The sequence below is a fragment of the Dendropsophus ebraccatus genome, chromosome 8 (genome assembly GCF_027789765.1).
Source record: "Dendropsophus ebraccatus isolate aDenEbr1 chromosome 8, aDenEbr1.pat, whole genome shotgun sequence".
Classification (NCBI taxonomy): domain Eukaryota; kingdom Metazoa; phylum Chordata; class Amphibia; order Anura; family Hylidae; genus Dendropsophus; species Dendropsophus ebraccatus.
This window is the reverse complement of record NC_091461.1, coordinates 30,176,437-30,201,102: the sequence shown is the minus strand read 5'-3', so window position 1 is coordinate 30,201,102 and position 24,666 is coordinate 30,176,437. Positions and strand designations below refer to the sequence as shown.

Below are 24,666 nucleotides of genomic sequence, written 5' to 3'. Positions count from 1 at the left end.
GCTCTGCTAGGAGACAGGCAGGACACAGCTCCTTTATGCCTCCTGTACAAGCCTGGCAGTGTGCCTGCTGTACGCCCACCCAGGGCTGCTGACACAGGGCGCAGTGTGCTCAGCCCGCTCACATCCTGATGCAACAGGCCGGCCTCTGTGCACTCATCTGGGTGGTCAGAGAGCCGCCACACTGTATAGGGGGCCATTATACTGAGCACCGCACATCTATAGGGGGCTTATCATGGATTTCAGTGATAAAGGACGGTACTTACAAGTCACATGACGTCACACAATATGCCATGTAATCCATATATCACTGGATGTCATACGTGTAACATGCGGTAAATATCATAACTAGCAACGTGATGTTATCCTGATACACAAGGATAACAACGTACTCTATCCACCTACACTGTAAATGGATTATTATAGCCACAGTGATGTCATCACACATACTGGTTATAGATATAGGGATGTCATCACATGCAGATTATAGACAGTGATGTCATCACACATACTGATTATGGATATAGGGATGTCGTCACATATGGATAATAGTCAGTGATGTCATTACATATACACACTACTGTTCAAAAGTTTGGGGTCACATTGAAATGTCCTTATTTTTGAAGGAAAAGCACTGTACTTTTCAATGAAGATAACTTTAAACTAGTCCTAACTTTAAACAAATACACTCTATACATTGCTAATGTGGTAAATGACTATTCTAGCTGCAAATGTCTGGTTTTTGGTGCAATATCTACATAGGTGTATAGAGGCCCATTTCCAGCAACTATCACTCCAGTGTTCTAATGGTACAATGTGTTTGCTCATTGGCTCAGAAGGCTAATTGATGATTAGAAAACCCTTGTGCAATCATGTTCACACATCTGAAAACCAGTCTAGCTGGTTACAGAAGCTACAAAACTGACCTTCCTTTGAGCAGATTGTGTTTCTGGAGCATCACATTTGTGGGGTCTATTAAACGCTCAAAATGGCCAGAAAAAGAGAACTTTCATCTGAAACTCCACAGTCTATTCTTGTTCTTAGAAATGAAGGCGACTCCATGCAAGAAATTGCTAAGAAATTGAAGATTTCCTACAACAGTGTGTACTACTCCCTTCAGAGGACAGCACAAACAGGCTCTAACCAGAGTAGAAAATGAAGTGGGAGGCCGCGTTGCACAACTAAGCAAGAAGATAAGCACATTAGAGTCTCTAGTTTGAGAAACAGACGCCTCACAGGTCCACAATTGGCATCTTCATTAAATAGTACCCGCAAAACACCAGTGTCAACATCTACAGTGAAGAGGCGGCTGCGGGATTTTGGGCTTCAGGGCAGAGTGGCAAAGAAAAAGCCATATCTGAGACTGGCCAATAAAAGAAAAAGATTAAGATGGGCAAAAGAACACAGACATTGGACAGAGGAAGACTGGAAAAAAGTGTTGTGGACGGATGAATCCAAGAATATAGAAAGTGATGTCATCACACACATCGATTATAGATACAGTGGCATCATTAAAGATCAGTCCAAGCATGATGGGATTTGTAGTTTTTCAACATCTGGAGAGGCACAGGTCATGAAACATTGATAGAATTACATGTATAAAGAAGCGATTTCCTGACCTGTATAGATTATCACACACATATATACAGTATATAAATAGTGATGTCATCACACACATATACAGTATATAAATAGTGATGTCATCACACACGTATACAGTATATAAATAGTGATGTCATCACACACGTATACAGTATATAAATAGTGAGATGTCATCACACACGTATACAGTATATAAATAGTGAGATGTCATCACACACGTATACAGTATATAAATAGTGAGATGTCATCACACACGTATACAGTATATAAATAGTGAGATGTCATCACACACGTATACAGTATATAAATAGTGAGATGTCATCACACACATATATACAGTATATAAATAGTGAGATGTCATCACACACGTATACAGTATATAAATAGTGATGTCATCACACACGTATACAGTATATAAATAGTGATGTCATCACACACGTATACAGTATATAAATAGTGATGTCATCACACACGTATACAGTATATAAATAGTGATGTCATCACACACGTATACAGTATATATAGAGTGATGTCATCACACACGTATACAGTATATAAATAGTGATGTCATCACACACGTATACAGTATATAAATAGTGATGTCATCACACACGTATACAGTATATAAATAGTGATGTCATCACACACATATACAGTATATAGTGATGTCATCACACATGTATACAGTATATAAATAGTGATGTCATCACACACGTATACAGTATATAGTGATGACATCACACATGTATACAGTATATAAATAGTGATGTCATCACACATGTATACAGTATATAAATAGTGATGTCATCACACATGTATACAGTATATAAATAGTGATGTCATCACACATGTATACAGTATATAAATAGTGATGTCATCACACACCTTTTGTAATTTTATTGATCACACTATTTTACACATCACACTAAATTATAGATATAGTGATGTCGTCACATGTATAGTTTTTTTATACAATGATGTCATCGCACGTTTACATATTGTGATGTCATCAGTTATACCGTGATGCCATCACAATTGTATATAGATTATATAGTGATGTCGTCACACGTATGTGATCTCATCGTACATGTTTGTATACTGTGATGTCATTCTTATATGGTGTCATCATGTGTATATCTTATAGATACAGTGCTATCCATCCTCCAGTGATGTCATCAGGGCTGTATGATGCACGGATCACACATATACATGGGGTATCACACAGGCAGGGCAGTAATCACACCCATACTAGCAGTGGTCACACACAGATCCTGATACACAGGGAGAACACTATATTATTGTTGTGGACTGTCTCCCTGACGTCACGTAACCAAGCCCCGCCCCCTCCGGAGGTATCCCACACCCTCTTACCGTTACCGGGAGCTCCTCACAGCCGGGCACCGCATTCCGCCTCCACTGTAGAGTTGGATGCCGGCGCGGACCGCTGCCCGTTCCCACCGATCAATTCTGTTGTCCGGGCCCAGGCTGAGCAGTGTACGCAGGCGCACACCGGAGCCCACCTCCATGGTCACGCATGGTGTCGTCACGACGCTTCTTTGCCGAGTTGCACGCTGGTAGTTGTAGTTCTGGGTTTTCTCTTCAAATTTTAATTGCACCTAATAAACAACCAAATGGCCTGTATAACTATTTGGAGAAAATCACACAAACCACTGGAGGCGCCGTGCCTTATTTTTAGCCTAAAATAGAAGGGTTTGCGAATTGTGATGTCGAGCGAGGCTTGGAACGCATAACCACAGAGTTACTTCCGGGAAATCTCTTCGCGAGATCTGACGCGCTGTTGGCCAAGGTCCTTGATTGAACTCTCGCGAGAGTTGAGCTGTGTGTTTGTTTGACAGACAAATGGCTGGAGTTCTGCGTCGTAGCGTCCAGGTGAGAAGGACAAGGACTGTCCGGAGTCCGGGCTAATGATTTGTTATGTGTATTATATTGTATATGTCACGTGACTGGTCCCTGTTGCTTGTGTTTTTATATTTGCATATATATCTGTCTGCACCCTGATGTATAGAGATGTGTCAGATCACCTCATCACAGGGAAGATTGGGAGCAAGGACCCTATCCATTGTACTTCATAGATAGCAATTTATCACAACTGCTGCAAAAATGGAGCAGTTGCCCATGGCAACCAGCCAGGTTCCTTGAATCTAGTTGCTAGAGGCGATTGTTAGAATTTTCTTTGACCCCAGTTCCTATAAGTGGCAGCCTCAGACCTCCTGCTGTCCTCCATATTGTTCTTAAAGTGACTGTACCACCAGGTCGAAGCACTGGAGGCGGCCGGCCCACCCTTAGTGGGAGGAAACCCCAGCCCCTCCATGACGTGACTCCTTTAGAATCAATGGAACCCTATCATAGAGGGGTGGGGTTTCCTCCCACTAAGGGTGGGTCGGCCGCCTCCAGTGCTTCAGCCTGGGCCTGGTGGTACAGTCACTTTAAGGTCAGAAAACTCACAGATCTGTGGGTGTGGGGGTCCCATGGGTGACTGTCCGTGCACCATCTGTACTGTGCACTATAGCAACTGCGAAGCACAAACTGTGAACACAATAGGAACTTGCAGTCCGCACAGGAAAAAATAGGATGTCGTTATATGGTCTGGGGCCCTATTACGCAGGACGATTGTTGCGGGAAAAATCGTTATATCGATAATCGTTTCATGTAAACGCAGGCAGCAATCAAATGACCTACGAGAAATCGTTTTTTCTGTCTTTGATCTGTTACTTTGTATTAATAACCATTTTCTTTTATTCTGTTTCAGTTACTGGGCAGGGGGCTGCGGCCATGCTTGGTTACATCCCACAATCTCCATTGTCGCTTAAAATCTTCCAAAGCTGATGTATTGGCTGCAGAACCCAGGGAAGGAGCGGTATATGCTCCCCTGGATACGTTCACTGAGGAAGAGGGCATGCTGAGAGAGATGGGTATGTACAGGTCTCATACATCACTGCCCCTCCATTATCACAGAGATGTCATATGGGCTCTGAATGTAGACTGCTAATTCACTAATAGGCATTTACAGAATATTCAGGTTATGTTACCTGTTTAACCCCATAGACACTATGGGTACGTGTAATCACTGATCTATAGGACTTTTATAGCCAGTGGACATGTCATAAATGTCAAGATAGGAATACACCTTAAAATAGGTATTCCTATTGAAGAATGTTATCTCTATCCACAGCATAAGGGATAACATGCTGATCAGTGCAGACAAGACCACTAGGACCCCCCTTTTAATCCAGAGAATGGGGACAAAATTGACCCCGGAATGAATGGTGTGCATGACCAGTGCCCCATTCATTTTCTATGGAGGTGTCAAACTTAGAAGTGTTCAGTAGCCCCAAAGAGAGGGTTATCCAGCTCTACAAAAACATGGCCACTCTCTTCCAGAGACAGCACCACTTTGAGTGTAGGTTTTGTAACTCACTTCCATTGAAGTTAATGGAACTTAAAGGAGAAAAAATGTATTTAAGTGTAGTATTTCCCCCCAAAAGTTATACAAATCCCCAATATACACTTATTACAGGAAATATAAAAGCACATAAATTGCTTTTTTCCCTGCACTTGCTACTGCATCAAGGCTTCACTTCCTGGATAACATGGTGATGTCACTTCCTGGATAACATGGTGATGTCACTTCCTGGATAACATGGTGATGTCACTTCCTGGTTAACATGGTGATGTCACGACCCCACTCCCAGGGCTGTGGCTGCTAGAGAGGATGATGAGGGACACAGGGCACTGGAGGGACACTGAGTATCCCCCTGCCATCATCCTCTCCAGCAACCACAGCCCGCACAGCTCTGGGAGTCGGGTTGTGACATCATCATGTTATCCAGGAAGTGACATCATCATGTTATCCAGGAAGTGACATCACCATGTTATCCAGGAAGTGACATCACCATGTTATCTAGGAAGTGACACCTTGATGCAGTAGTAAGTGCAGGGAAAAAAAGCACTTTATAAGCATTTCCCGTAATAAGTGTATATTGGTGATTTGTATAACTTTTAGGGGGCAATACAATACTTTAGTAAAAATTTTCGTCGGACTTCTCCTTTAAATGTAAATCACTCCTGAACTGGAGACAAGAGTGGTGCTGTCTCTGGAAGAAAGTGTCCATGTTATTGTAGAGGTGGATAACCCCTTTAATATTGCACCGGCAACTCATGTTTCTTCATTCTTTAAATTGATGGTTGTTCCAGCCGTCAGACCCCAACCTATGAACATGTATTTCCTGTCCTGTGAGAAGAGGATAGCCCTTTAAAGGGGTAAATTGTTGGGGCATTTTATAGCTCCATTGCCTCATTTATCAAATTCTTCTAAGGGTGTCTATACACATTTCATACACATGCCATCTCAGCGAGCAGTCACCCTGTCCTGATTTTTTGCAGTGGATGGAAAAGAGGAAGGAGGGGGGGACCTGGAAAAATGCTTTTTAAATGCAGATAATAGCATATTTGGCTGATAAACCCAATTACAAAGTTTCTTAAAATCGCCTGGACTATTGATTTCTGCAAAAAAAAAAAATAAAAATACGACAGTGACTCATTAAAAAAAAAAAAGTGCAAATTGGTGAAGGGAATATACAATTGCCTGTAGCAGGTCGAAAAAAAAAATCTTCGTCAGATTTCTCTTAGGACGAGTGTCTCTTATATGCGCCAATGTCTTCTCTGCTCTTTTTCTTTTTACTCAGTACGAAAATTTGCCCAAGAGCGGATCGCTCCACTTGTAAAAACCATGGATGCCGAGTCAAAATTGGACAATTCAGTCATTCAAGGTCTATTTGAGCTCGGGGTTGGTATCGTTGCTATCAGCTGATAGTTTACCCTCCACATCCGTAGCTAACAGAATATAAGTGCGCTTTTAGGGACAAGTTGTAACTTAGACGTTTTCCTGATTTGATTATGTTGTGTGCCTTCTTTTTGGACGTCATTAGATCTGCCCAAAAATCCTAGTGGAGAGTGGAGACAGTCAGCAGGTAGCTTAGATGTAGTTGTAAGGCAGGGGGGGTCAAACTCCTGGCCCTCCAGCTGTTGAAAAACTACAATTCTCATAATTCCTGGACATGGGAATTGTAGTTGTGCAACAGCTAGAGAGAGACACAAGTTTGACACCTGTGTTTTAAGGTCTACCTGCTAGAGTGGTAAGAGGGCAGTCAAGGGCAGCTAGATTAAACTTTATATATAAATCAAGTACAGACAAACAAAAGAAATCAATCGGATTCCAGCTTGTACAACTGGAAACCATTGGCAGAATTGGAAGGACCCTGTTTAATATTCAGCTGGGACATCTGAGGACTTTGTAACCACGAATACTGATGAATATAGCAGTATCTCTGTGATTGGCAGATGTCTGGTATTTGGAGGGTTTATAACATTACTGTGTTTTGTCATCTTTGTACTGGGATTTCTCGGACGATTAGACAGGAGCAAATCAAAGCTTTGCTGTCCTGGTCTTTCACCATCGGGTAAATTCCTGTTATGGAGCCATACACCTAAAACACTGGAATATAGGTTTCTAGTTCAGCCTCCAGTGTTTTTTGACATAAGCATTCATTATTTTTGTACTGTGACATCACTGCCTTTAGGATATTAGTTTGTGTGTGTTTTTTGTCTCTTTATCCAGGTTTTGTGTTATCATTATCACAAAAAAATGCTTAAAGGGTTATGCCAAAGGAAAGAAAATAAATCAGCTGGTGCCAGAAAGTTATACAGATTTGTTAATTACTTGTATACACAAATTTTCAGCCTTCCAGTACTTATCAGCTGCTGCATGTACTGCAGGAAGTGGTGTATTCTTTTCACTCTGACACAGTGCTCTCTGGTGCCACCTCTATCCATGTCAGGAACTGTCCAGAGCAGGAGCAAATCCCCATAGAAAGCCTCACCTGCTCTGGACAGTTCCTGACTTGGGCAGAGAGCATTGTGTCAGAGTGAAAAGAATACACCACTTCCTGCAGGACATACAGCAGCTAATAAGTACTGGGAGACATTTTTAAATAGAAGTACATTTCAAATTTGTATAACTTTATGACACCAGTTGATTGAAAAACATTTTTTTCTTTTCAGCTAATGGGTGTGGACGTGGACCCCAAGTATGGTGGCACAGGAGCATCATTTTTTTCCTCTATTCTTGTGATTGAAGAGTTGGCCAGAGTGGACCCATCTGTGTCTGTATTCTGTGACATTCAGAACACCCTCATCACACAGTTGTTTCAGCGGCTAGGCACTGAAGAACAGAAGGAGACCTACCTGCCCAGGCTGTGCAAAGACATGGTGAGAAATGGTTAACCATTGGAGAAAGCTAGATAGGAGTTCTATCTAACTATCTGCTAGGTCAACAACCAGCAAGGGAGTCACACTACTACCGAAGTGGGAAAAACATATAATAACAGCACCAATAGAAACACATGGCCACTAGCTTCTAGAAGCAATGGGTTGTGTCTAGTATTCTAACCAAACCCTATTCATTTGAATGAAATTGAGCTACAATACCAGACATAACCCAGAGACTAGAGGGCCACTATTGCTAACCCACAGACTAGAGGGCCAATATTTCAATATTGCTGACCCACAGACTAGAGGTCCACTATTGCTGATCCACAGACTAGAGGGCCACTATTGCTAACCCACAGACTAGAGGGCCACTATTGCTAACCCACAGACTAGAGGGCCACTATTGCTAACCCGCAGACTAGAGGGCCACTATTGCTAACCCGCAGACTAGAGGGCCACTATTGCTAACCCGCAGACTAGAGGGCCACTATTGCTAACCCGCAGACTAGAGGGCCACTATTGCTAACCCGCAGACTAGAGGGCCACTATTGCTAACCCGCAGACTAGAGGGCCACTATTGCTAACCCGCAGACTAGAGGGCCACTATTGCTAACCCGCAGACTAGAGGGCCACTATTGCTAACCCGCAGATTAGAGGGCCACTATTGCTAACCCGCGGACTAGAGGGCCACTATTGCTAACCCGCGGACTAGAGGGCCACTATTGCTAACCCGCGGACTAGAGGGCCACTATTGCTAACCCGCGGACTAGAGGGCCACTATTGCTAACCCGCGGACTAGAGGGCCACTATTGCTAACCCGCGGACTAGAGGGCCACTATTGCTAACCCGCGGACTAGAGGGCCACTATTGCTAACCCGCGGACTAGAGGGCCACTATTGCTGACCCGCGGACTAGAGGGCCACTATTGCTGACCCGCGGACTAGAGGGCCACTATTGCTGACCCGCGGACTAGAGGGCCACTATTGCTGACCCGCGGACTAGAGGGCCACTATTGCTAACCCACAGACTAGAGGGCCACTATTGCTGATAGAAATCTGTGTTTTCTGTTATGCAACCTCTCTATATACATGCAGTCTGGCTTTGTCCCTAAAGAACTGTGAATGTGGGGCTCATGTGTGTTCTCCTATGCAGGTGGGAAGTTTCTGTCTTTCGGAGGCTGGTTCTGGCAGCGATGCTTTCTCCCTAAAGACCACGGCTCAGAAGCAGAATGATTATTACGTCATCAACGGCTCCAAGATGTGGATCAGTAACTCGGAGCAGGCCGGGGTCTTCCTTGTGATGGCAAATGCAGACGTGTCAGCTGTAAGAGTACTTTTATTTTCTTTGCTGCAAATTTCAAAGTTGGGGGAAAGATCAGAAGCAACGTGAGAAAATATTACTGTACTGAAATAGTAGTAGATGCTTGGAACAAACTTCCAGCAGATGTGGTTGGTAAATCTACAATAAATGAATGTAAACCTGCCTGGAATAAACATATATCTATCCTAAGATAATAAGAAGGGAAATACTAAAAGGGCAGACTAGATGGAACCAGTGGTCTTTTTCTGCTGACAATCTTCTATATTTCAATATAAAAGGCACTTGATACTTGCAACTTAAGAGGAAAACCCTTCTTGGAGAGTATTCCACAGCATCTTAACAATAACATAGATTCCATTCAGCTGCAGATTTTTTTTTTTTATTTTTTTTTTTAATAAAAAAAAGCTAAATAATAAAGTACATGCCTGTTCAGCCAACATTAGTTTACCATTGCACCCAGTTATTGGAAGAGCGGGCATTTACAGTGTGTTGAGACAGGACCAGGATATAGAGATTGGCAGGATACGGGGAGTCTGCCCCTTTTTAACTTGCATTTATCTAATACATTGTGTTTGATTGAATTCAGCATCCATGTACATGCAACTTCCTCAGTTGTGACTGGTCATCAAAATCTTAGTGACCTTCAATGGGAGATGGAAAACTATTGTTTCACTATGAACCTCCATTGAAATCAACAGGAGCTTCAGGTCAAGACCCCCTTTTTTAGCTTGGCATCTGATGTACATGGAGAAGCCTTTAGGAAAGTGGTTCAGCTGTAGACATAGCAATAGATAAGCCGACTCTGGTTTGGTAACTTTCCATTCTTTTTCGATTTGTCAGGGATACAGAGGAATCACATGCTTCATTGTTCCCAAGGAGACAGAAGGATTCCACATAGGAAAAAAAGAGGATAAACTAGGACTCCGGGCATCTTCAACGTGTACGCTGACTTTTGACAATGTTAAGGTATGACCGTACAAATGTGTGGGTTTGGGGGAGGGGATAGAGTATTAATGGGGTTTTATGAGTTATTAAAATTGGTTTAAATTCAGATTAAATGGGCAGTTTTACTTTAAAAAGGTTTGACACAAATCTTGATCTGTCAGGGTGTGAATGTTCAGGTCTTTGTACACACAAAGGGGGAGATTTATGAAAGGGTATAAATATACACCTGGTGTAAACTGCCCACAGCAACCAATCCCAGCTTCTCTTTTATTCTACCAGAGCTGAAAGCTGAGCTGTGATTGGTCGCTGTGGGCAGTTTACACCAGGTGTATATTTACACCCTTTCATAAATTTCCCCCACAGAATTCTCGGCCGTGGGTGGCTTAAAATGATCACAGGACAGCGAGATCTGCGCTAATTTGCAGTGCCTTTTACACGGCATGAGAAATCTAGAGGCCGGGCTGCACGAACAATGTATGATTAGTTCAGTCATAGAAACTGACAGCATGGATATACATGTATCTGTGCTGTCAGTTTCCAGATCACACAGCAGTGCATACTAGCCGCTGCTGCTGTGATTCAGCATCCTATTCTCCGGAGAATAGGATGCCGGATCACAGTAGCATAGGTGAGTATGTACTGCGGTGTGATATGGAAGCTGACAGTACAGATACATGTATATTTGTGCTGTCAGTTTCCCTTTATGGTCATTGGCCTTGTATCTTCTACTTACACAGGAAGATGTGTGACCAGTGTTAATAAGTTTTAAAGCCTGCTCTTAAGACATGGTCAGCCAAGGATCAGGCGTTTTATTGCTCCTCAGCTGATCGCTGTCACTTACACGAGCCAATTATGGGCCACAGGAGTGTTTTTGCCCCCCCCCCCCCCCCCCCCCCTTACCATATATGCAGTTCTCAGCACCATTCAAAAGTTTACATGCTGCACGTTTGATATCTACCTGTATAGACCATAAGGGAGATTTATCAAACATGGTGTAAAGTGAAACTGGCTCAGTTGCCCCTAGCAACCAATCAGATTCCACCTTTCATTTCCCAAAGAGTCTGTGAGGAATGAAAGGTGGAATCTGATTGGTTGCTAGGGGCAACTGAGCCAGTTTCACTTTACACCATGTTTGATAAATCTCCCCCCATGTCTTTCTTCTTCTTCTGCTGAAAAATAGCTTTTTATCATTGGTGGACAGTGTCCTATGGGTGGGGCTTCACAGCCGCTGTGCCCCCATCTTCCAGCCTGTGTCGGCAATGTAGTCTCCGCCCCCCTCCATGACGTCATTAGAAAGGGCCGCACCTACTGCAGCGAAGTGCCAGGAATGACCTTGGCGGGCTACCTGGAAAGAAAATCACAACATCACTCCGGACTGAACCTGGCAGAATTTGTCACATGTAACCGGTTTCTAACCCATCTCCTTTTTTCGTACAGGTTCCAGAAAGCAGTGTGCTTGGCAAGCTTGGCCATGGCTATAAATACGCTATAGGAATGCTGAATGAAGGCCGGATCGGAATTGCAGCCCAGGTGATGGGATCGGGTGCTGGTGTATATATGTTCATGTGTCTTAAGGTTCTATAACTACTGAGATATTGGCTGCTTTCATGGATTCTCACACTGTAGATTTGATGTAAATTATGCATCTACACCAGATGCAATGAATGGGGGTTGATAATTCTGCCAGCATACCTCTGAAAATTATTCTGCCTGAACTGAAATTTGCAGCACAACCTGTTTGCCAGGGATTACATTACAGTGAGTGAAATCTAAAGCTAAATCTGCATCAAATACAACCAAGCAGTTTAACCCTGTAGATGTGACATGGAGAGAAAAGAGCTATTGCACCTTAGTACCTCCTATCTTTCCTATTCTACCTGCAAACAAAACACAGTTATCACTGAACTCAAGGAGAACAGTGAAAAAAATTCCAATGAAGTACTCAATCAAGAGTCTCCACTGATGCCCCCAAAAATTTTAATATGCAAAACAGGAGTCCGTGGAGCCTCAGTTGCGAGTCTCAAAACACGGGATAGCCAGATATCACTAGCCTGTTGCCACGGGGTGCCTCCATGATAGGGAGAGCACCACACCACCCTGATAAATAGCCCCTTAAGTCCCACTCGGTTGCGAGTATTGGAACATAAATAGGGAAACACCAGGGTGGCCCCTTTTTGTCAATGTCTAACTCAAGGTGCGAGTATTGCGATCATGACAAGGGCTTGCCAAGGCAGGCTTCCATCCACAGACAGCCGTTTCGGGGTTTTTGCCCCTCGTCAGTGTGGAGTAGGATTCTGGCTAGTTGGGGCAATAGCAAATCTACCTGCAGAAGCAATGGTGAGTACAAGAGCATATTCACACGTGTGGTGTTTGGCGGCAGCTTTCTCCACCAGTGGTGCCTGCTGGGTTTTGGGGGGCCCTTTGGGTTTGGTCCTGTGAGATTGGGGTTGCAGGGCCATTCAATTTTCACTGTCCTTATTATAAAAGTGTTCCTGTCCCTGAGTTGGTTAATAAAGATACAGACTGCCTTTTCAGTCTGTATCTAATACTTTAGCTAATCCTCTGTACCAGGCGCCGCCATCTTGGTGATGTTACTTGTGTTCCAGCGATGCATTACAGCGCTGGTACACAGTGACGTCACCAAGATGGCAGCGCCCAGCCTTACAGCATCGGTTCAGAGGATTAGGTATAGTGTTAGATACAGACTGCAAAGGCTTAAAGGGGTACTCTGTGCTGGGGTTATTTTTAGGGTATGGCCAGGGAAAAGCTGGAAATAGACGCCGCTGGTCACTTACCTCCCCGGTCCAGCACCGGGTCCCAGATCGCGCCGCCCCGTTCTTCCGTCCCGCGGCCGCCTCCTGGTCTGAGCTGCAGCTTGAGATGTGACGTCTCAAGGCAGCTCAGCCATTCAGCTGTCGTAGCGGAGTCCTGCCTCGGCCGCTGAATAGCTGAGATGCGTTGAGACGTCACGTCTCAAGCTGCAGCTCAGACCAGGAAGCGGGTGGGACAGAAGAATGGGGCGGCGCGATCTGGGACCCGGTGCTGGAACCGGGGAGCTAAGTGACCAGCGGCATCTATTTCCAGCTTTTCCCTGGCTATACCCTAAAAATAACCCTAGCACAGAGTACCCCTTTAAATAGACCAAGGGAGAAGTACAGGGACAGTCAGAAATACACTGGATATTGTGGGATCACTGTGTATTGACGAAGCGGTGGGCAAAGGCTCATGGGAGCCCTTCATGACGCTTTGCATGCCGGGAAGCTCCAGGCTTGCTCTGACTCTTTTAAAAAGTACTGAAGTGAGCCCATACAGAAAAAGAAAAATAGCGATTAAGAGCAAGCCTAAAAATAATGAATCCTATTTAGAAAAAAAGTTAGTAATATAACTAATAATAGAATAAAAAATACATAAAAATTGGTTGGTTCTCATCAAGGGTATTTGACAGTGAGATTGGGGGTTCAGGGAATGACAGTGGGTTATCATGGCTGCCAGGGTACTGTCGTCAAATAATCCTGGTTTTTATTTACCTGGTGGTGGTATAAAGGGTGAATTTTGCTAGATTATTTGTACGTCCCTTTGCTTTAATCAGCCATCAGCTGTACGGGGTTGTACAGAGAGTGGTATCACAGAGACGTGTGCGGCTGATGACTTTTTGACAAGTCAAAATGACCCTTCAGCCGAAAAACGAGTGTTTGATCGTTTATCTGCTGCTCAATGGTTCCATTACCACGGGCAATGTTGCCCTTTTTGGCCAATAATCGTCTCATGTAGTAGGATCCTAACAGCGTCATATACCTTATCATTATCTGGTACAATTAACTCTTTCATTGTTCTTGGTCTTTAGATGGTGGGCTTGGCTCAGGGGTGCTTTGATCACACAGTTCCATACACCAAGCAGAGGATACAATTTGGAAAGAGAATATTTGACTTTCAGGTTTGTTATATTTACTTTACTTTCCATCTGTTTGTTTGTCTTTGTATACTTTCAGCGTATAATAAAAATAAAACAAGTAATATGTGTATATAATAAACTGGCATTTACCCGATGCACAGAACTTTTTATAGCAGCTGTGCCAAATATCGCAGCTTCTACATGGGTAGGTTATAGCAGCAATATCTATCACAGCTGAGTGTATGTATGAACAGTGGGAAATTCAATGTAATCTGAAAAATAACGTAACACCTAGGCTGGGTTCACACTGACGTTTTTCTCTCCGCCACAGTTCCGTTAACACAAACGGAATCTGAGGTATCCGTCCAAAGCCCCATTCATTTCTATGCATTTTTATTGTGCTCCGTTTGGCATATTTGTGCTCCGTTTGCATGTATTCCGTCAGGGTTCCGTTTTTGTGAACGGAAAGAAAAATCCTGCATGCAGCCTCTTTTCCTCCGTTTGAAAAAACAGAACACGAACGGAAAGTGCACTTCCGTGTTTTTGAGGACTGATCTAAACTGAAGGTATTTCCGTTTACATCCGTCCGTTTGCAAGTTAACAGTTTTCATAAGTTTTGTCACTGAGTGCACATGAAGTGAGAAACCAAAGAAAACAATAAACTGATATGAAAACTGATGCAAAAGTCAGTTTTTTAAAGCTAAAATGCAAACGGACAATGAAAAAAAGTGAACATTTTGCAACCAGTTTGCATCAGTCTGCTCATCAGTTTTTTTCTTATCCAGTCAATATGGACGGATCCGTTAGCAAATAAGAAAAACGTTAGTGTAAACCCAGCCTTAGAGAGTGCTTCAGCACCATGAAACACCTGATCAGCTGGGGTGCTGAAGCCTAGACCCCTGTTGTCCAGGATAAGGGGGTCCGACCTTTGAGACCTGCTGCAGTCTCCATAACAGGGCCTCAAATTTTCCCATTGCATGGTGTAATGCTCAATGCATTGTCTATGGGTGCACCAGAATACAGTTCTCTGGTATCCACGACACTCCCATAGACTCTTAAGGCCCTATTCCACGGAACGATTATCGTTCGTATTCGGCCGATATCGGCCGCTACGGACGATAATCGTCCGGTGGAATAGAGTGCAACAATCAGCCGACATCGTTCATGTCGGCTGATCGTTGCAGTCGCTTGTTTTTCAACATGTTGAAAAACAAGCGACTGATATAGCAGCGATCTGCTGCCGTCGCTCCGTTGAATAGGAGCATCGGCAGCAGACGCTGCTATATCCTATGGGCTGCCCGGACGATCAGCGATCCCCCGGGCAGCCCTCCCACAGCTCCCCGCCGCCCCCGCACTCACCCGCTCGCTGCAGCCACGTTGAATAGCGGCGGCAGCGAGCGGGAAACGAGGAGCAAACGAGCGCTGAGAGCGCTCGTTTGCTCCTCTAAACGACCTGTGGAATAGGGGCATTAGGCTATATTCACACTACGTATATTTGAGGCTGTATGTTTGAGGCTGTATAGCAACCAAAACAAGGAGTGGATTGAAAACACACAAAGGCTCTGTTCACATAATGTTGTAACTGAGTGGATGGCCGTCATTTAATGGCAAATATGTGCTGTTATTTTAAAACAACGGCTGTTATATTGAAATAATGGAAGTTATTTACCGTTATATGGCGGCCATCCACTCAATTTCAACATTGTGTGGACAGAGCCTTTGTGTTTTCAATCCACTCCTGGTTTTGGTTGCTATGAGGACCTGACATGAGGACCAAATACAGCCTCAAATATACATAGTGTGAACCCAGCCTCATGGTGCGTTTACACAGACAGATTTATCTGACAGATCTTTGAAGCCAAAACCAGAAACAGACTATAAACAGGGATCAGGTCATAAAGGAAAGACTGGGATCTATCCTCTTTTCAAATCCATTCCTGGCTTTGGCTTCCAAAATCTGTCAGAGAAATCTTTCTGTGTAAACGCACCCTTAGGGTCCATTTACACAGAAAGATTATCTGCCAAAGATTTGAAGCCAAAGCCAGAAACAGACTATGAACAGAGAGCAGGTCATGAAGGAAAGCCTGAGATTTCTCCTCTTTTCAAATCCATTCCTGGCTTTGGCTTCAAATCTTTAGATAATAATCTGTAACATAATCTTTCTATGTAAATGGACCCTTATTCCCTTTCCTATGGACAGGGAAAAAAGATTTAGGGACTGGAATGCCCCTTTAACTGTTAACACATAACTTATTCGGTGTGTGAGGGATCATAATGAGTGATGACTAAGCTGGACCGTCCCTTTTTACCTAAATGTTTAGATGTGGAGTAAAGAAACAAATGATGGAGGAATATGTCACCTCCATGCAGAGGGTATGCTGGGTGGTTACAAACCTGTATGTCGAGCGGGGTAGTAGTATAACTATTTAGTTCTCTCCGCAGGGCATGCAGCACCAGATCTCCCAAGTAGCCACCCAGCTGGAAGCCGCACGACTACTAACTTATAATGCAGCCAGACTAAAGGAAGCGGGAAGACCATTCAAGAAGGAGGCATGCATGGCAAAATACTTCTCATCTGAGGTAATAATAGTCTGCTGTTTTATCCATTCAATACATAATACATTTCCACTGTCTCAAGCTGAACATAATTGATTAGGAATTATTCCTAGAAAACAGTTTTTTTACCCTTCAGAGAAGTAAATTCTTGAACATGTGATATCCTGGAGATATCTGGGGCTATGGAAAGGCCTGAGTAAAATGTGAAATAAGTGCTCTGTAGGACCACCAGAGATAGCCAGGTGCTGTACCTCACGATCCCTGTCACCCCTCACCAGGGCCGTCTTAACAGCATTATGGGCCCCTGGGCAGAGGTAAGAATTGCCCCCCCCCCCAGCGGCCACAGGCACCAAAACCCCCTTATCTGGTAAGGTATATTGCCTATAATAGTGATTGTCATATATGTTGCACACATACAGTATATCACTATTATAGGCAATATACCTTACCACCTATTTATCTACCATATACATACAAGTATAAAGGTGGAGCAGTAGGTAGGTGGTCATATAGCCTATAATAGTGATATATGTGTACAACCATACCATATTTATATGGGGTACAGGTATATGTGGGGTATACAGGTGGTGGGTAAAAGCCTAATTAATATATATTTGTGCCCCTCTATATATATGAGACATGTTGCTGTCCCTCTGCATATACGCCATGTTGTCTCCCTGTATACTGTATAATACAGGGAGTCTGTGTATACTGTATTTTACAGTATACAGGGAAACAACATGGCTTATATATAGAGAAGGGCCAAACAACATGTCTCATATATACAGAGGGGCAACAACATGACTATTATATATGAGAACCATGTTGTTTCCCTGTATACAGGGAAACAACATGGTTCATATATAATATAAAAGTCATGTTGTTGCCCCTCTGTATATATGAGACATGTTGTTTTGCCCTTCTCTATATATAAGCCATGTTGTTTCCCTGTATATTGTATTATACAGTATACAGGGAGACAACAATGGAGCGATATATAAACACTCAGGAGGAAGATAACTATATAATACACTGCTGTATACACTGAATGGAGATATATACACACTCAGGAGGAAGATAAGTATATAATACACTGCTGTATACACTGAATGCAGAGATATATACACTCAGGAGGAGTATAAGTATATAATACACTGCTGTATACACTGAATGGAGATTATATACACACTTAGGAGGAGGATAAGTATATAATACACTGCTGTATACACTGAATGGAGATTATATACACACTTAGGAGGAGGATAAGTATATAATACACTGCTGTATACACTGAATGGAGATTATATACACACTCATACAGGAGGAAGATAAGTATATACTACACTGAATTGAGATATATACACACTCAGGAGGAGTATAATTATATAATACACTGCTGTATACACTGAATGGAGAGATATATACACTCAGGAGGAGTATAAGTATATAATACACTGCTGTATACACTGAATGGAGATATATACACTCAGGAGGAGGATAAGTATATAATACACTGCTGTATACACTGAATGGAGAGATATATACACTCAGGAGGAGTATAAGTATATAATACACTGCTGTATACACTGAATGGAGATTATATACACACTCAGGAGGAGGATAAGTATATAATACACTGCTGTATACACTGAATGGAGAGATATATACACTCAGGAGGAGGATAAGTATATAATACACTGCTGTATACACTGAATGGAGATATATACACTCAGGAGGAGGATAAGTATATAATACACTGCTGTATACACTGAATGGAGATATATACACACTCAGAGGAGTTACACCCCCGATCCCCCCCTCCCTCCCTGTTTACCAGTTCACCCACGGCCCTGTCTGCATCCCTGCCAGCTAGCCTCCCCCCTCTGGTATCGGCACATACTCACTCAGGCTTTGTGCTTCAGGCCTCCAGCTTCTCCTTCCTCTCAGGGCTCTGCTGGTGACGTCACTCGTGCTCCGCACGGGAATGCAGGGGGTGAGAGAGGCCTCTAGTGACCGGAAGCAGAATGCAGCTTCCGGCCACAAGAGCGAGCTGTGCACAGCCCGTATCTGCCAGCGCTCATCATGAGCACTCCCAGTTAAAGGGCCAGGGAATATGTCACAGGGCAGGGGCCCCCTAGGACGCAAGGGCCCCCGGGCAGCCGCCTACCATGCCCAATGGGTAAGACGGCCCTGCCCCCCACCCCCCGAAATAGCAGGACTTGGGACAGAAATGTATACAGGGAGTGCACCGTTAATCATTTCTATCGCCCACATAAACCCTTGAAGGCATTACTCTTAAGTCTCCTCTGCACACAATAAAAGTGAGAAAGACCTTACCAATATTACCACCCATACACCATTATCACTATTACTACAGACCCTATAAGAGAGAACAGTTACATCCAGTGACTCACAGGGGGCGTCTTCTCTGATCAGAGTTGTTCACTTTTCCATTTTCTCTCCACCCAGCACAGGCCATCTTAAAGTCTTCTCCTGGCCAATAATCTTCTTACCAGAATCTGCTAGAGAAACATTTTAGGCTCCTTGATCCAGCACATAGTAGTTAGGTCCGCTATGCCCCATGAGGTTTTAAGCCCCCCTGTGTCCCTCCACATAATAATAGTACGTTCTCTAAATAGTTTAAGCCCCTCTGTGTAGTCCTCATATAGCATCAGGCATCTCTGTACACCCCAATATAGTATGGGACACCCCCCCCCCCTGTCGAACCCCCAAATAGTGTAGACCCCCTGTGCAGCCCTTATATAGTATCAGTCTCCTTCCTGTGCATCCCCCTTATGGTATCTGCCCTACTACCCTGTGCAGCCCCCACATATGATTTTAACTCTCAATCCCCCCCTGCAGGCCCCAAGGTATCCGCCCCCCCAATATAGTAGTATCAGCCCCCCTTTTTAATATCAATCCCCATCACCATATAGTATCAGGTATCAGCCCCCCACATATAGTAGAATGAGCCCCCCTCCCCCTGCAGTCACCATATAGTATCAGGTATCACCCCCCCCCCCCCATATAGTAGCATCAGCCCCCCTCCCCCTGCAGTCACCATATAGTATCAGGTATCACTGCCCCCCCCCCCCCCCCCCCAAGTCACCTTATAGTATCAGTATGCAGCCTGTCGTCACAAGAGTGATTGACAGCGCAAGGTGCCGGTGGCACCTCACGCTGTCAATCAGGGCGCCCTGTCTGACTATAAGCCTGTCATTAGGCATGCTTGTAGGTAAGGGGAGCAGCTCAGCACCCGATGCGGTAGCACAGATTGCACACCCCTAAGGCCGGCCCTGATTGGAAGAGACATTTAAAACTATCCTTTCTCCATGACTGTTTATTTTATCACTGCCAACAGGTGGCGCTCTACGGCTGGAATTCAGATAATATTTTGTGGATTAACATTAATTCATCTACCAGCGGTGTTATTTTCGTGCTGACTTACACGCTGCATCCCACATCTGCTGTGTAGACCACAGGTCACTTGGGACTGACAATGTATTACTGTACCATATCATCTTATATGTTATTAGCTACACGGACAACTTGTATAAATGGACCAAAAAAAAAGTCACATTTCTTTCTCTTAGGTGGCCGGGCTAACAACTAGTAAGTGTTTGGAGTGGATGGGAGGTGTCGGATTTACTAAGGACTATCCCATTGAAAAATATTACAGAGATGCAAAGATTGGTAAGTGGTGGAATATGAGCAAGTATTAGAGTATACTGAGGTAGCTGTATGCGTGAAAAGTTCCTCATCTAGGAGTATATGTGCTGTTAAAGGGGTTATCCAGCGCTACAAAACATGGCCACTTTCTTCCAGAGACAGCCCCTCTCTTGTCTCCAGTTTGGGTGCAGGTTTTACTACTTGGTTCCATTGAAGTGAATGGAGCTTAATTGCAAACCACACCTGAACTGGAGACAAGAGTTGTGCTGTCTCTAGAAGAAAGTGGCCCTGTTTTTGTAGTGCTGAATGTCCCATGCACGGTGCTGAGTAGGAAACAGAAAGCTATGTAACCCTTTAATTGCTGCAGGACTAAAGACCGCTTGTGCAGATAGCCCTGAGAACCTAGAATGGATCAGTACAGTACATTAAAGGAGAAGTTCAGCAAAATCCAAAACTAGAGTGCCAGCAGGGGATGGGGAAAATGTAATAAAAGTATACTCGCCAGCCCCACTGCCCATACAGCGCTGCATCACAGGGCTCCTGGACCCCGTTGGATGTAATTTTCTCACAGCTTATGTCACGACCCAGTGAGAGAGGGTGAAAAATAGCCCGCTCAGCCAGTCAGTGACTGCAGCTGTGTTCCGGCCCAGTCAAAGACTAGCTGAGCGGGGCATCCATCAGCCGTGTCATGACATTGAAGGAAGGAGAGATGAAGAGTCCATGCGGAAGTCCAGGAGCAGGAGACAACGCTGCGTGGGTACAGGCACCAGTAAATATAGGTTCTGTATTATGTTTCCCCTGCCCGGACGGAATTTTATTTTCCTGCTAAACCTCTGCTATAAGCCTACTATTATTGTTCACAAAGTGCTTCCCCAATATCCGTGCATACCCAAGGCATGAGGTATTAGCATGCATGAGTATGCATATACATATGCAATACAAGAAATACAAAATTTCATTATAAAAAAAAAAAAAAAGGATCGAAACGGATCCGTTATTTTTTAACAGACACAAAAGTCTTGTTGACACTACTTTTGTGTCCGTTAAAAAAACCTCATCCGTTTTGATCCGTTCTTTTTTTATAATGGAAGTCAATGGAAAAACGGATCAAAGCAGATACACACAAATGCATCAGTTTTTTGCAAAAAACGGATTGCAAAACCGCAGTGTGAACCTAGCCTTAGATGAACAACCAGGCATCATTCTTGTATCTCTTTTATCTTCTAGTACTTTTGTGTATCACTTTAATAACCTTAGCGTTAGTGTAAAATACGTGACTGTTTTATCCAGGTACTATATACGAGGGAACCTCCAACATCCAGCTGAGCACAATTGCCAAGTTCATAGATGAGGAGTACTGAGGAGCAGCGTTACAGCGTCTGATCCGTCCTCAGGCTCACTTGCTGATCACCTAAGAGGAGAAACTTCTGTTCTCAACCATGACTGTCCACATCTGTATTAATTATTACGAATCAACCATTGCCTCTGAATACTGCCTCCTCCTCAGTGATTCATTGTGTAATCTGCTGTAGATGGTAAGGGTCTGTACCTCTCATTGTTGATACACTTTGCCGATTACCCCTTTAAAAAGGGGTCCAGGTCAGTTTCTGTCTTGACATTCTTTTTCTGTTTCCTCCAAACTATAACGTCCTCTCCTCCTTTCTGTTGTATGTGTTCCTGTGAAGGAGCCTTTTGCACAAAACAAACTTTTGGATTTATCCTTTGTTACTGTTACATGTCTGGATTAAGGGGTTGTCTCATAATGTCCCTCTGAGGGAACATCAGGGCTGTGGAGTTGGTAAGCCGCAGCTCCAACTCTGACTCCTGAATTTTATCAGGACCGACTCTGACTCCTGCTCCTTCATAAATGGCCGGTCAGATACCAGGGGAGTTTTTTCTCACACTGACTCAGCAGCTTCTCGCTAATGTCCTACATGATCTTGGTGCAATTTCTGAGTGAATAAAGGAATACTGTGTATAAAGCAGATTCTCTTGTGTGTGCAGAGGATTCAGCCAGTCTCCAGCCTAATGTTGAGGGTCACTGTGGGGGCACGCAATAGCATACACACACACACACACACACACACACACACACACACACACACTTACACAGCCTGCTACAGCCATAGCATGCACACACATAGCCTGCTACAGCCATAGCATGCACACACACAGCCTGCTGCAGCCATAGCACGCACACACAGCCTGCTGCAGCCATAGCGCACACACAGCCTGCTGCAGCCATAGTGCACACACACACACACACACACACAGCCTGCTGCAGCCATAGCACACACACACACACAGCCTGCTGCAGCCATAGCACACACACACACACAGCCTGCTGCAGCCATAGTGCACACACACACAGCCTGCTGCAGCCATAGGACACACACACACACACACAGCTTGCGGCAGCCATAACGCGTGCACACACACACACAGCCTTCTGCAGCCATAGCGCACACACACACAGCCTGCTGCAGCCATAGCATACACACACACAGCCTGCTGCAGCCATAGGACACACACACACAGCTTGCGGCAGCCATAACGCGTGCACACACACACACAGCCTTCTGCAGCCATAGCGCACACACACACACAGCCTGCTGCAGCCATAGCGCACACACACACACAGCTGCTTCCATAGAACACTGAAGAAAAACACACAATCTTCTCCCAGAGAGAAAACGCCACAGGACAGAGGTTACTACTGCACTACTTATGCTGCTTCTCTATATTACACAGGATATCTCCATATTACACTGTTGCTTATATACAGTCATCCAGCATCCAGGAAGAGAACAGCACAGATCTCCCCCCACACAATGGATTCTTCCAGCTCAGAAACAAACTGCCAAATAGTGACCGGCAACTTTTCCCTGACCACGCTTATGTAATAGGGCCAGTGTCCTATTACTGATATATTCCCGACCCCCCTTATCTGATAGAACCAGTGTCCTATTAGAATTGATGAGCAAAACTTATAAAATTCATATCAAAACTCAATTCTAAATTTTTAAAAGATTTTTTTCGGTACATTTCGGTACATTTTTCTCCGACTCCAGCCAAAGCTAGCTCTGACTCCGACTCCACAGCCCTGGGGAACATGGACATCCTAGAGGGGTCCTCTGCACAGTGCCCTGACTATGAGCCAGTATAGCAAGGTGCTCCCAAAGAGCAGACCTGGTGCATCTTACATGGTCAGCAGGGACTGATTTATTGAACAAATTGTTTATCTTTATGACAGATACCTTATACAATAACACTAGTTATGGATACGTTTAAAACAAAACTGATACTGATAAGTCTGTACGTCTGCAATGACTTCTGCAAGTTTGCTGATTCACAGAAAAAATCAAATGTAATTTCAGTATAGTCCACGATTGTTCTTTAGGGACCAATTTTGGGGGTGTGGCTTACACTAAGAGGCCTGGCTTTGGATTGTCTGGTCTGGAGAGAGGTGGAGCAACATAAGCCTGCATCCCTGACCAGGTCGCCTCCTTCACATGCAGAATTAATAAATGAAGAGCAGGAGTCAACATATCACGTATTAGTGTTTTGCTTTTTAAAATGTCTGTTACTTTAAAAAAAAAAAAAAAATCTTTTCACATGTAGCACTTTGGTTGGTGTGTCCAGACCTCCCCCATCTTTAGAGCCAGGAGATGTGCTTGGCTCCTGACTCCTTGCACTTTCATGTCTCACTTTAGGAGAAGGGCTCCATAAACGTACAATAGAGGCCATCTCCTGTAAGAGGTGGTGAGCCAGGAGTGAAGCTTCAGTCCGATCGCTTCTCCTAGTTCTATCTAACCATTGGGGGGAGGGGTCTGAACACCCAGACTTTTGGCATGTTTTGTAACCTGTTAAAAGCATCTTAAAGAAAAAGGAACAAATTAATATGAGTCCGTATAAACAAGTTCAAGTTACTCTTCAGTGGTGTGGGTAGACGACTTGTGTCCTTATAAAACTGAAGGAAAATTAGCTTTTTTTTTTTTGTGGAGTTACCTTTTAATTATTTTCAGAAAGCTAGGATTCTTCTATATTCTCTAAAAATGAGGGTTGGATTGTGACCACAGGAGTACTTGTTACAATTGTTAGAAGTTTCTTTTCGTTAATTTTTGGATCTTTGTTCTGTAAAGAAAAATTTAAATAAAATAAAATCTGAATGGTTCTTGAAATTTGTTTATAAGCAATGAAAGCCTAACCTGGGATTGGAGAAGAAAACAACATGCACAATGGGATTAAAGTCTGGTAGTGGAAAGGAGATCTCGACTTTGAGTGATTCCTCCATGTTAGAAGGGTTCCTGATGATCGCTGGGAGTCCCTTTTCTGGGTCACCGATGAGCAGCTGTAATGTGGGCAAAACAAGCTGCTCAGCTAGTCAATGGCCAAGA

The 24,666-nt window shown here is 43.9% G+C and overlaps 1 protein-coding gene across 2 annotated transcripts; it reads left to right on the top strand.

Moving 5' to 3' along the window:
* Positions 1-3,399: 3,399 nt before the first annotated feature.
* ACADSB (acyl-CoA dehydrogenase short/branched chain) lies at positions 3,400-24,443 on the top strand. Of its 2 annotated transcripts, XM_069980086.1 has the most exons (11): positions 3,400-3,489; positions 4,370-4,532; positions 6,306-6,406; positions 7,681-7,887; positions 9,040-9,210; positions 10,048-10,173; positions 11,590-11,682; positions 13,997-14,086; positions 16,487-16,624; positions 20,194-20,293; positions 21,560-24,443. In XM_069980086.1, the coding sequence occupies exons 1-11, from the start codon at positions 3,460-3,462 to the stop codon at positions 21,628-21,630; spliced, it is 1,290 nt and encodes a 429-aa protein (XP_069836187.1). In that variant the 5' UTR covers positions 3,400-3,459; the 3' UTR covers positions 21,631-24,443. The 2 variants fall into 2 exon arrangements, with proteins under 2 accessions (XP_069836187.1, XP_069836188.1); XM_069980087.1 differs by lacking the exons at positions 3,400-3,489; positions 6,306-6,406 and having other exon boundaries at positions 4,443-4,532.
* The last annotated feature ends 223 nt before the right edge of the window (positions 24,444-24,666 follow it).

Coding starts and splice junctions, on each gene's coding strand:
- ACADSB (XM_069980086.1), top strand. CDS start 3,460: ATGGCTGGAGTTCTGCGTCGTAGCGTCCAG. Junction 7,888..9,039: donor CCAGGCTGTGCAAAGACATG/GTGAGAAATGGT, acceptor TCTCCTATGCAG/GTGGGAAGTTTCTGTCTTTC. Junction 16,625..20,193: donor CAAAATACTTCTCATCTGAG/GTAATAATAGTC, acceptor TCTTTCTCTTAG/GTGGCCGGGCTAACAACTAG.